The 13,393-nt window shown below is 43.2% G+C and overlaps 1 protein-coding gene across 1 annotated transcript in view; it reads left to right on the top strand.

Annotated features, from left to right (window-relative positions):
• Positions 1-13,393, top strand: part of plch2a (phospholipase C, eta 2a) — a 334,095-nt gene that overhangs the window by 177,647 nt on the left and 143,055 nt on the right. The window contains exon 2 of the mRNA XM_041206546.1: positions 9,114-9,260. Coding sequence (XP_041062480.1) covers positions 9,114-9,260 — 147 coding nt within the window. The remainder of the gene's footprint in view (positions 1-9,113; positions 9,261-13,393) is intronic.

Below are 13,393 nucleotides of genomic sequence, written 5' to 3'. Positions count from 1 at the left end.
TGTGCACAGCAAGTTCCCACAAGCAAATGATATAAACAGCCTGATTCTATTTCCCCCTGAGGAATCAGTATCGGTCAGGAGGCCTGGGCAAACTCACCTGATCTTCAGATAATGTCCTGGCATCTTTTACATCCACCTGAGAGGGCAGGTTTATGTCTCACCTGAAAGACAGCATCTCCAACAATGCAGCCCCCACTTAATACTACTCCAGAATGTCAACCTAGATGTTGTGCTCAAGTGTCTGGTGTGCTGCTTTCGATCATTAAATCTAACTGATATTTTAGAAATTGAAAGCTGTTGATGATAATATTTAAGATAATTAACAAAATAGCCAGGAGGAGAAATGAGGAGAGCTGTTTCATGAATGAGTTATGATCTGGAATGTGCTGCCTGGAAGGATGTTGGCTGCAGATTCAATAGTAAGTTTCAAAAGGGAAGTGGATAAATACTTGAAAAGTAAAAATTTGTAAGGCTTTAGGGAGAAGTGTGGATAGCTCTTTCAAAAACCCAACACAGACAAGATGGGCTGAATGGCCTGCTTCTACCCTGTAAGATTCTATGGTAAGGGAAGTAGGCAGATTGTAATTTGCAGCTCTAGATCAGAATAACCAGGCTTTCTTTTTGAGGTGTGACTTCAGAAGTGTGACAGCTGCTTGGCTAGGCACAAGAGTGTGTTCCCTGTCATGCTACTATTGTGTGTTCTGGGTTCAGGGAGAGTTTGTGGGAAGAGACAGAGTGAAAACTGCTGCTCCACCTGTTTCTCAACCTCTGATTGAGGCCTGCTCAGCTTTGTGACCTGAGGAGTCAGTGTTCTTTCACCATTAACACACACACTTCTTACAGTCTCCCTTCAGGGAATGAGAACAAGAATGACTGGTGTGGTAGGGTGTTGAATAGGGTTTTATTATGCTTTGATTTTATAGCATATTATTGTAGAGTATTAAGGGATTTTTTTTAATGTTTGTTCATGGAATGTGAACATTGCTGGCAAGGGCAGCGTTTATTGTCCAACCTCAATTGCCCTTGAGAAGATATTATAGAGTAATGTTACCAGATGTAACTCTAGGGTTTTGTTATGGGCATTATTATGGGTTATTATTGTAGGGAATCGTTATAGGGTATTTATTTAAGGTATATTTATAGGGCATTGTTATAGGAAATTGTAGGAGTATTACTTCAGGGTATTAATATGTAGATAATTATAGGATATTGTGGAATATTGTTGTGGGTCATTTTTATGGGATCTTTTGTTTTATTGGCTATTCTGTACGGGTGTCCATAGATGGCCAAGAACAATTGATCAAAGCAGCCAATGAGAAAGGAATTGTAAAGCTGGCACGCTTTGAACCTGGCATCAAAGTGAATGCAATTCGATCTTTGTGTTGCCCGATGCCCAGGAAGTGAATATCTTCTGTTTAAAATATTAAACAGCAGGCACTCTGAGCATGCCCAGGTGTTTGAAAGCTGCGTTGAGGAACAGGGGGGGGATGATGGAAGGGAGGAAGGGGACAGTCGGGTGGCCGTGTCAGTTCATGTAACTGTGTGCGCGGAGGATTAGACAAGGGATTACCTATGTGTGCCTCTTGTTAACATTGCACGCAGACACTGAGAGAAGGAGAAGGAGTTAAGGTCCGGATTCTGTCCACTGACATCGGGGTGTTTCGATGGGCTGGGAGAGGCTCTGGCTGGTCCGGAGCCATATGGTTTATGGAGGGGACCTGCCTTTGATTTAAAATGGTACTGTGTGGAAGAGGGGGTCTTAGAGGGAGGATAATCCTGCCTCTTTCCCACCTGCCTGCTGGGGCTCAAACTGCTGCTGCATAGAAACTGTTGCCTCTGTACAAGTCGACAGATTTGGATTACAGACTGAAGCCGATTTGGTCTCTTTCGGGACATGAGTCCCTGTGGTTAGTGGCTGTGTCGTCAGCACAAGTCACAGAGGAAAGCTGCTGTGATCTGAGGGATCCCTGACACACACGTCCACAACTGGTCCGATTTCGCTTGCATTCTCTGTCAAGACTTTTTAAACAGTGCAGCAGATCCAGTGAGATCCGTCTTGGACCTTCAGCCAGGAAGATCCTGTGAAAGGATTGTCCTGTGTCTTTCTGTTGGGGAGGGTGAGGGAGACAGAGTTTGGAAAGGGCTCGGGGAGTGTTATTGTCTGGGAATGAGCTGGATTAAATGGCTAAGCTTGAGCACGGATCGAGAAGCCGATAATGGACAGACCGAGGATGCAATGGGCTGGTGCTCCTAAAGGAGGCGCTCCACATGAGGAATTTCAGGATCGCAGGGAATCCAGGGCAGAATCCCTGAACAAGATCAGGAACACAGGGAAGAGAACATTTAGCAATTCTGCATTTGACCTTCTCTGTTAAAACCCGAGTAAGGAACCAGAGGAGAATCTTGGAAGGTGGTGAAGATGAGCTTCACCAAATCCCAGCACCTGGCAGCTCGGCATCAACCCTCCATTTACCGCCTCGCCGAGGATTTCTTCTGGATTGGGGGCAGCATCGTGACACCGTCCACTTGGAGATTGGGACAGTTTGGTAGGTTGGATGGAGTGTCACTTGCTCGCTCACGTGTTGATTTTTATGGAGGAGAAAGGGGGAGAGAGAGAGAATGTGTGAGAGAGAAAGAAAGACTTTCATTTCTATAGCATTTTTCACAACTTCAGGACATCCCAAAGTGTTTTACAGTCAAGGAAGTAATTTTGAAGTGTAGTCACTGTCGGAAGGCAGGAATGTGGCAGCTAATTTGTGCACAGCAAGCTCCCACAAACAACAATGTGGTATTGACCAGGTAGCCTGTTCTTGTGATGTTGGTTGAAGAATGAATATTGGACAGGACACCGGGATAACTCCCCTGCTATTCTTTGCACTGGTGCCATGGGATCTTTTACTTCCACCCGAGTAGGCAGATGTGGCCTTGGTTTAACATCCCATCTGAAAGATGGCATCTCTGTCAGTGCAGCACCCCTTCAGCACTGCACTGGAAGTGTCGACCATGTTCAAGTTTCTGGAGAAATGCTGAAAGAAATTAAGAGTTAACTGAGGCCACAGTTGGGTTTAAAATCACATGTTTTGGAATAAGGAATGAATCCTGTTTGGGATACCTATGTCCAGTGGGAGAGAAAGAGACAATTCCATTAACCCATTGATATCTCTCCCTGATGAATTCTCACTTTAAGGAAGAGTCTTTTTGAGGTGTTAGCTAAATGCTAATGTAGCTCTTGACTAAGTATAATGCCAGATCACTTTCATATGAGGCAACAAACAGATTTAGTAGGATAAACCAGCAAGACACTCGATGGCCCCCAAATGAATCATTTAGTTACACAGGCAATAGCTTAATCCTGTTGTTAATGGCTATTGTAATCAGTTGGACCAGCCTGCGAGAATCTTAGTCCAAAACAAAATAGATGGCTTGGCAAATTTTACTCTTTGCTCTTTTATTCTCTCTGTCTCTCCCTCTTTATGGATATGTGTCTCTCTCTCTCACTGTCCCTATCTATCTCTCTCACACTGTCTCAGTCTCTCTCTCTTACTGTCTCTCTCTCTGTCAATTTCCCTCTTTCTCTCTCACATTGTCTCTGCCTATCTCTCTCTCTGTCTGTCTCTCTCTCTCTATCTCTCTCTCTCACACACTGTCTCTGTCTATCTCTCTCTCACTGTGTCTCTCTCACTGTCTCTCTCTCTCACTGTCTCTGTCTATCTCTCTCACTGTCTCTCTCTCTCCCACTGTCTCCATCTCTCTCTCTCACTTTCTCTATCTCTCTCTCTCTCACTGTGTGTGTGTGTCTCTCTCTCTCTCTCACTGTGTGTGTGTGTCTCTCTCTCTCTCGCCGTCTCTCTCTCTCACTGTCTCTAGCTATCTCTCTCTCTCTCTCTCTCACTGTCTCTCTCTCTCCCCTTCGCTCTCTCTGTCTCTGTCTGTCTCTCTCTTTCTTGCTCTCTCTCTCCCCATCCTCCTCCCTGTTTCTCTCTCCCTCTGTCTTTGTATATTTCTCTGACACTCTGTCACCATTGGTCCTGACCTCATTTTGAATTCTCTCTGTGGCCTCTTCTCTTTATTCCTATTCCTCTCTAGCTGACCCTCTCAAACTGTTCCTCTTTATCACGATTTTCTTGCTCCATTCATCTCATTTTCTCCAAGTCTCTGTCCTGTGCCTCTCACTTCCATTTTCATTCACTATCTCTCTTGTCTTATATGTCTTCAGGTGTTTTGCTGCATGAAGAGGATCCCATTGAACTGCTGCAGGATTAGGGGAGCAGGGAAAGAGAGATTGATTTGTATTTATATGATCTCCCGTTAAACCCGATTCCAATTTCACCAAATTCAAATTTTGTTTGCCCTCCTTTATAAACATCTCCAAGCTCACTCCTTCAAGCTCTACCACCTCCTGCAGCCTGGAGGCCTTCCCCACAACCTTCAATCCACCTCTGACCTCCATTCCCTCTCTCTGTCTTCCAATGCTCCTGCCCCATCTCCCTGAGCTCCTCACTGACACCCCTCCTTGTTTCTTCCCTTCCTGGCTTTGAAAACTGGCCTTTTTAATTGCTTCTAGTCATCGTACCTGACTCTTCCAGTGACTGTTTTCTCTGTGTGACATCGTAACATCACCTATATCAGACCCTGCTTCAGCCCATCTGCTACTGAACCCCTCAAGCACCCGGCAGCCTCCAGACTTGTTGAGTGCTTCCAGTTCTATCCTGGCCATGTCCAGCCTGCCGTATTCCACCCTCCATAAAATTGAGCTATCTAAAACTCTGCTGCCTGTATCCTAACTCACACCGAGTTCCCCTGTGCTCTCAGGCTCCAGTTTGGCAGCACTTCGGTTTTAAAATACACCCTTGTTTTTCAGATCTCTCCATGCCCGCACTCTCTCTCTATCTCTATAACCTCCTCCAGCCCAACCACCCTTTGAGGTCTCTAAGCTCTTGTGTTTGGAAAGAGTTAATTATGGAGTTCAGTGACTAAACACAATTCCAGCACCCCCCTCAAATAAAACATTAAAAGGAGCTAATTTCCAGGCATAGAATCCAACTTTAATGAGCTCATGATGTTAATTATTAACATATTCAAACATTGAGTTGCTAGAATTTAATTTGAGAGCAATTTGTACCATCAGAATATACTCTTCAATTATTTACCTTGTGATGGCTGAGCTGAGCAACATTAAACATCGATGTACATGAGCATAAAGTGCAGAAACTATGCAGGCTGCCTGAATCCAGCATCTCCCTCTGCTCATTGCAGTAAGTGGCATGAGGAGGAGATTGGGCTGTTACAGTGAAATGCACAAACTGGGCTATTGCAGGTGAAAGCTCCCCTCTTTCTGCCATCAATGCAGATGGTGCTATGAATTCTGGAAACTTCTCCTCAGCCCATTTCCCTCCATTTTCTGCAGTCCCCATACCGACTGTCTCCTGGGTAACACACTTCTAAAAAAAGAGTTGTTTCTTTCCCTCTGTGCTGTCCAACACATTGATTATATTGCTTTAAGGGTGCACTGCAATTTCTGCATCCTGTCTTCCTATTAAGTCAGTAATCTACAGGAATTTCTTAAAAATAGAAAAGAGAAAACTGGATAAAAATGATCTGTGTTCATGAATCATGATGTTAAAATCGCCTCAATCTCAGTCACTGTTGCTGTATTTACAGTGAAGCTGAGCTGTCAGCTCTGACATGTGGCTCTGGCAGGGTCATTGACACTAAGCAACACGTTGTATTGATCCATGTTGGGTAGATTAGTGCATTAGTGTCCTTCCCTACAGTACCTTCCTGTTTAAAACAATGTGACCAGAAATGTAGACCCCTCTCCTGAAATCTAATGCAGGTAAAATCACCTTGTCTTATTTGAATAATTATCTCTGTAAAGCATGCATCATTACATGTAGTCTTTACAAGCACACTCGCACGTACAGTAATTTCTGACATGTATTGACATCACACATACACAAATTACACTCGCATCGATTACCCACACTACAGATTTTACACACTCAAGTATTTCCACGTTACACATACACAGATGTTACTCATGCTACAGATGTTGCAGACAATTGCACTTGTATGGGCATTACTCATACAGACATAACAAATACTCATAGAAACACGGACAAATATTACAATGCATGCAGAGAACATAGAGACAAACATTACACAGAAATTCACATGCATCATGTGAACATTACTTTTTGTCATGCAAAGAGAGACAGACATAAAGAGGCAAACACACACATTCCATCTGTTCCCCTATTCAATCATAAATCTTTCTTCTAACATCTGTCTAACATTCGCAGCTCTGCCATTGTTGAAAGACCTTCTGTGTGGGTTATGTTGGAATGTTCTGATCAGTATCTTGTGCAGATTTTTAATGACTATTACCTGACCTACTGCACTGCCAATCATTAACTGCTTAATGATAAACCGATAGAGAGCCATTAACCCCCAGCATCTGCTGGGGCCAAACCTACTCCTAAGGTGGCCATGTTCTGTTCTGTTGCCCCTGGGATCCAAACCAACTGTGATTGTTCCCTGATGTATCTACAGCCTGGAGTGACCTCCTGATATAGAGGGTAGTTGGCCTCCCTTCTTGAACTGCTGGAACGTGTGTGGTGAAGATGCTCCCACTGGGTGGCTTAGGGAAGGGAAGTTCCAAGATATAGGTCCAGTGGGTGTGTGGGATGCACACAGTCTACTTCAGGAGTCCTGGTAGCTACTTCTCTGCCAGGCCTAGATGGCAGGCCAGTGTACCAGTCCCCTTGAAGGTCTGACCACAGAGGAACTGGATGGAAATTGACCTCACAGGGATCGAATGGGCCTCTGACTTCCCAAAAGGTTAAAAGGAACATTTCCATTCTTCGCTGTTTGACCCAATCCAGCCAACATGGAACCAACTGCGATGAGCTGTGGCAGGTATACAGGGCATCATCCATCAGCTGGGGAGCTTTAATAAGTAAATCAATCCAAACAGCAAATCACACTGATCCTGAACTCAGCTCCATGATAAATTCTGCAATAAAATGATCATTAATAACGAATGATATAATTGATCAATAAATCAGCAACAAGCCAAGTGGCCTTTGGGCCAAAGGCTGTTTTCAATTCATTGGTCAGTCAAGGGAACTCTATTATTAGGAAGATTATGACATTAGCTAAAATACCAATCTTTTAACCCAATCTTCCATCATAGGGCACTTGGGTGCCTTTACCCCTATTTGTTTGATGCCCTTTTCTTTGCTCACCCAGACAACAAGTGCATATGTGCCTCCCACCTCACCCACCCACAGCTCCCTCTTGGAACTGGTCACCAGGGGGCTACAGGCACTAACCAGTTCCTCCTTGCTTCGAGCAGCTCCCACTGGGAACAGAGTGGAAGGAACTTCTATCCCAGGCTGCCCTGTCATCAGTTACATACATGCCATTTTATGTAGAATTACACAGCACAGCACAGAAACAGACCATTCGGTCCATCAGATCCGTGACAGTGTTTTTAATGACTACCTTATATGTATGGCTCTTTGTTTTGTATTCCTTCACAAGTCAAAGCATTTTCTCTACATCTAACCTATTAAATCCCTTCACAATTTCCAAGACTTCTATCAGGTCATCCCTCAGCTTTCTCAGGCAGAATTTAATGCCCTCCACCAAGGTGTGTTGGTGGTTGGGTGGTATTTAATCAGGGATGCTTCTTTTAATTCATCCATGGGATGTGGGCTTCGCTGGCTGGGCCAGCATTTATTGCCAATCCCTAGTTGCCCTTGAGAAGGTGGTGGTGAGCTGCTTGTGGATGGCCTTCTTGCCCCCACTGCCAATTCAGGCCCTTAAGTGGGCAATTAATGATGGATTAAATAAGGGTTAGTGAACCAAATGGGTTTTTACAACAATCGATGATAGTTTTATAGTCTCCATTTCTGGTACTAGCTTTATTTACCCCAGGATTTATTAATTGAATTCAAATTCCACTACCTGCCAATGGTGGGATTTGAACTCTGAGCCTCTGGATTACTAGTGCAGTGATATTACCACTACGCAACTATGCAACAGTCTCCCCATAAATACAGTGACCAGAGCTATGCACGATGCTCCAAGTGTGGTCTAACCAGGGACGGAATTTTGTGGTCCCACTCATCGTGGGTGCGATGGATAATTTGACGGACCAGCAGAAGGTTCATTGATTTTGGGCGGGAATTTCCACCCCAGAAAATCCTGCCCTAGGATTCTACACAAGTTTAACATAACTTCTCTGCTTTTCAATCCCATCTGCCTGGAAATGAAAGACAGTGCTCCATTTGCACATTTATGGCTTTGTTAGCCTGTGATAACTTAACTCATCCAGCAGAAAGCCGACGTGATAGGTTTGGTGCCTGGTTTTACTTTCCAGCACTGAAGATTTGACAGTGGTTGTGATTGAATCTGTCCTCAGGTAGGCGGCACTGGTTGGAATGAGCCCACAGTACAAAACCTGTCCATTTAATGTTATTTTTTGCATGAACTTCGTGTGCACAAAAGCTTGGAAAACCCAAGTGTCGAGATGCTGAAGTTTAACTTCAGAGCATTAGATGGTGGAATTCTCAATTCCAAGAATGTCTTCTGACCGGCAGGAGTTTTGGGGACCAGAAGGGGTGTGGAGGAGATATTTTTTACAAAGTGAGTTGTTATGATCTGGAATGCGCTGCCTGAAAGGGTTACAAAGGCAGATTGAAAAGTAACTTTGGAAAGGGAATTGAATAAGTACTTGTAAAGGTCACAATTGCTGGAGACAGCAGGGGAGGGATAACTCTTTTAAAGAGTATTAGCGTCATTTATGGCACAGAAGGAAGCCATTCAGCCCATTGAGTCTATGCTGGCTCTCAGTGGAGCAATCCAATCAGCGCTATTCCCCTGTTCTACCCTCCCTTGCCATGAAAATTTAGTTCCTTTAAGTGGCCACCCAATTTCCTTTTGAAATTATTGATCAAGACCTGGAAAGGCATGATGGGCCAAATGGCCTCCTGCTGTGCCATATGATTCTATGTGCCATATGGTCAGGAGGGCTGTTGGCAACCAGCAGAGCTGAGCGGATACCCTGTGCACTGATGTTCTCTCTCTTTGCCCCCTTTTCTCTGCAGTGGAACGATGTATGAGCTTGATGCAGTCCGGGACCCAGATGGTGAAACTGAGAGGAAGCTCCAAGGGGCTGGTTCGCTTCTACTACCTGGACGAACACAAAACCTGTATCAGGTGGCGGCCATCCAGGAAAAACGAGAAAGCCAAAAGTAAGTGAGGCTGTCATCGCATGAGCTCCAGTTAAAGCAGGAACTTGTGGTCATATAGTGCCAACCACACCCTCAGCATGTCAACAACAACTTCTATTTACGTAGCACCGATCAAACACTTGAAATGTCCCAAAGTGACCTGACAGCCAATGAATTCACTTTTGAAGTTCAGTCACTGTTGTCATTTTGGTAACCATGGCAACCAACTTGCACACAGCAAGATCACACAAACAGCACTTAAATTGGTCACAAAGAATGGTCACTGACTTGGGGCACTGAGGCTATAATCCAGCATAAATTTGGTACAGAGGGTAAGAGAAAGTCTCCCATTTTCTTTTTAGGGGGACAAGGGTGCCTGGTGCCTGCCTTGGGGGCCTGGGAAGTGATGCTGAAACAGTGCTCTGCTATGCTTTGAGCGTATGCATTTTATAGGATCCTGCTAATCAGACTCTCTAATTACAGGTTTAATTATTCATAGATAGAAATTGCACAAGTGCATGTAATTTGTCCTCGGGTGGCATTTTATAACTCGTGGCCAGTGAAGTTCTGCAATGTAAAATACCTTTTGATATAAAGTGGGCAAAATCCATCCATAAAAATTAAAATGAGAGGTGATGAAACTTCAGTTTGTAGTTGCTCCACAGACATTGGGGTGTCTGGAGTCACAGCAGCTGATATACACCTCACTGCCTTTTACTTTATTCATTCTTGGAATGTGGGCGGCACTGGGAAGGCCGCATTAATCGGTCAACCCTGGGTGTCATGAGATGATGGTGGACCTTCTCCATGAACCACTGGAGTCAAACTGCTCGCATAGTGCTGTTAGCTGTGGAGCACTAGAATACTGGACCAGCAACATTGATTATATGTCTGTGTCAGGCTGATCTATGTCTTGAAGGGGAACTTGCAGATGATGGTGTTCCCATGCTGCTTGTGATCTTGATGATAGAGGCTGTGGATTTCAGATGTGTTGTCAAAGTATGTTTGGCAAGCCACAGCAGGGTATAGGGCACCTTCTATATAGCATGTGGAGCACAGAAAAAGACCATTCTTACAAACTGCAGTATGACCAGCTAATCAGTTTTAGTGATGTTGATTGAGGGATACTGTGGGAGAGTTCCCCCTCTCTGCTATGAAATAGCACCATGAAATCTTTAATGCCCACCTGAGAGGGTTGAAGGAGCTTCAGTTTATCGTCACATCTGAAAGACAGCACCTCCAACACTGCAGCACTCCCTCAGTACTGCACTGGAGTGTCAGCCTAATTTTTTGAGCTCAGGTTTCTGGAGTGGGACTTGAACTTACAACCTTCCAATCAGAGGTGAGGTTGCTGCCCACCGAGCCACAGAATTCATCTGTGTTTATGGCAAATCAAGAAATTCAATAATAAAAACAAATGCAAATGAAGGGAAGAGACACCAAAAAGATGTTTGCAGCAGCTAAAATCGTAAATTCATGAGATTGACATTCCTAAAAGGATTTGAATGATTATAATACATTCTTTAATTTATTTGTTTAAAAGTGCCCACCAGAAGGTTTACTGTCAGTTTATTCACCGTTATTTGGTAAGCAGTTTCAGTGACTACTCTGTGTAATCATTCTGCAGAATCATAATCTGGGGTTTATCCTTCAGCAGATTTACCGAAAAAAGCCTGGTTATCACATCTGGGAAGTACTCCAAATGTGTCATTAAATAATGTGCTGAGAAAATCGAAAATTACATAACAAGTGATAGGAACAAAATCTCTCACTCTCAGCATTTCAATCCAGCTGAACAACAACAACTTGCATTTACATAGCAGCTTTAATGTTATAAAATATCCCAAGGTGCTTCACAGGAGCGTAAATCAGATAAAATTTGACACTCAGCCACATAAGGAAATATTCAGATGGGTGACCAAAAGCTTGGTTAAAGAGCCGGGTTTTAAGGAATGTGACAGAGTAGAGCACAAAGTAATGGCCAGGCCCCTGCCTCATTGAGCAGGTCCTTCCTTCGCGTTGTTGGCAGCTCAGGAGCAGCGATGAAATAAGGAAATCATGATTTGAAATCTGATGACTGAAGTCTGATCTGTAACTAGTAATCTTTAAACTTTAAAGGTTGACTCCATCAAACCCTTTTCTCTTTAAAATGTTATTTCCACCTGTAGGAGATTGTAAAACCAGAGGGCATAAATCTAACATAGTCGCCATTAAAGCTAATAGGAAATTCAGGAGAAACCTTTTTATCCAGGGAATGTGAGAATGTGGAACTCGCCACCACGAGGAGTAGTTGAGGTGAATAGCATGGATATATTTAAGGGGAAACTAGATAAACAGATGAGGGTGTAGGAAATAGAAGGCTTGCTGATAGCGTTCCATGAAGTAAGGTGGAAAGAGGCTCATTTGGAGCATAAGCTCTCGCATACATCAGCTAGACTCAACGACCTGTTTCTGTGCTCTAAATTCTACCTTGTAGACTTGATGCAACCTGACCAAGGCTATTTGTAATTTGTGAGCCATTTGTTTCTACTGAGGGATTTGTTGAGCAGGTGAAATGAGAGTCTGTGCAACACTGAAGAGTAAAGCATGTGTTTTAGTGCATCAGTAAAGGGACAGAACACAGCAGCCCTTGTCATTAATGTAACACAGTCAGTATTGGGATTATCTTGGTAAATGCCAATTAGTGCCCTCTGGAGGCTGCAGCGAGTGTTGGGTTAAAAACTAGCCCTTTAGCTCCTAAGACCCAGGTTCAAATCTGACAAGGGCTCACACGGGAATGGTAACAGAGTAGGCTTGCGTTCCACAGGTCTGGATTAACTATCTTTAGGATATGGATTAAAATCCCACCATGGCAATTTGAGGATTCGGATTCAATTTATAAAATCTTGATATAAAAGTCTGGTGTCAGTAAAGATGACCACAAAGCTGCTGGATTTCTGTAAAACCCAACTAGTTCACTTAAAGTAATTTAGGGAAGGAAACATGCCGTCCTTAACTGGCCCGGGCCTACAGGTGACTTCATTTCCACACCAAATGAGCCTCCTCCCATCTTACTTCATGGAACACTATCAGCAAACCCTTCTATTTCCTACACCCTCATCTGTTTATCTAGTTGACTCTGAATTGCCTTTTTAAGTGGCTGAACGAGAAAATCAGCTATGGCAATGAGGCCAATAAATATTGGCCTGGTCAGTGATATCTACATACTAAGAATATGCTTGGCCTAAATAGCCAAGTGGTTATGGTACTGGGTTTGTAACCCTAAGATCAAGAGTTCAAATCTCACAATGGCAAAACTATCAAGAGTTCAAATCTCACAATGGCAAACTATGAAACAATGTAACTTCATCTGAAACAGATGGAAACAGGTTTAATCAAAAGAGTATCAAGAGTTCAAATTTCACAATGGCAAACTATGAAACAATGTAACTTCATCTGAAACAGATGGAAACGTGTTTGTACTTGAAAGAGTTACATACTGAGAATGAATAATGAAAAGATATAAAAAGGAACTAAAAGTCTCTTTTTGCCAATAATGATGACACTCCAGTTTTATGAAGGTTTAACCCTGTTGACTTTAAAAAGCTAGTGTTGAGAGTTAAAATGTAGCATTATGTGGAGAAGCTGTTTCCATTATCAGGAAGGTTAGTAACCAAAGGCTACAGATTTAAAATAATTGGCAAAAATACCAGGAACGAGATGAGGTGAATTGTTTTTTTAACACAGCAATTTGTCATGATCTGGGATAGACTGCCTGAAAGGGTAATGGAAGCAGATTCATTAGTAACTTTCAAAAGGAAATTCAATAAATACCTGAACGGAGAAAAAAAAGCAAGGCTATGGGGAAAGAGGTGGGATGAAACTAATTGAAGAGCTCTTTCAGAGAGCTGGCACAGGCATAATGGGCCAAATGGCCTTTTCCTGTGCTGTACGATTCTATGATCCTGTGAAAGTACTCTTCTGCAATAGAAGGAGAACTACATTTCGTTACTGGGGAGGAGAGCTGGAGAGATTTGATGGACCTAGAGGCACTTAATGCTGAGACTGAGGGCAATAAATAATACTTCCTCTTATTGTGATGAATGCAAAATTATAGAAAATAAAAATGAGTTTCTTTTTAAAAAGTATCCCAACACAATTACATTTCTTTCAAA

Source organism: Carcharodon carcharias, chromosome 15, assembly GCF_017639515.1.
Source record: "Carcharodon carcharias isolate sCarCar2 chromosome 15, sCarCar2.pri, whole genome shotgun sequence".
Lineage (NCBI taxonomy): Eukaryota > Metazoa > Chordata > Chondrichthyes > Lamniformes > Lamnidae > Carcharodon > Carcharodon carcharias.
Note: the sequence above shows the minus strand (reverse complement) of the source record. Positions and strands in the feature narration are given on the sequence as shown.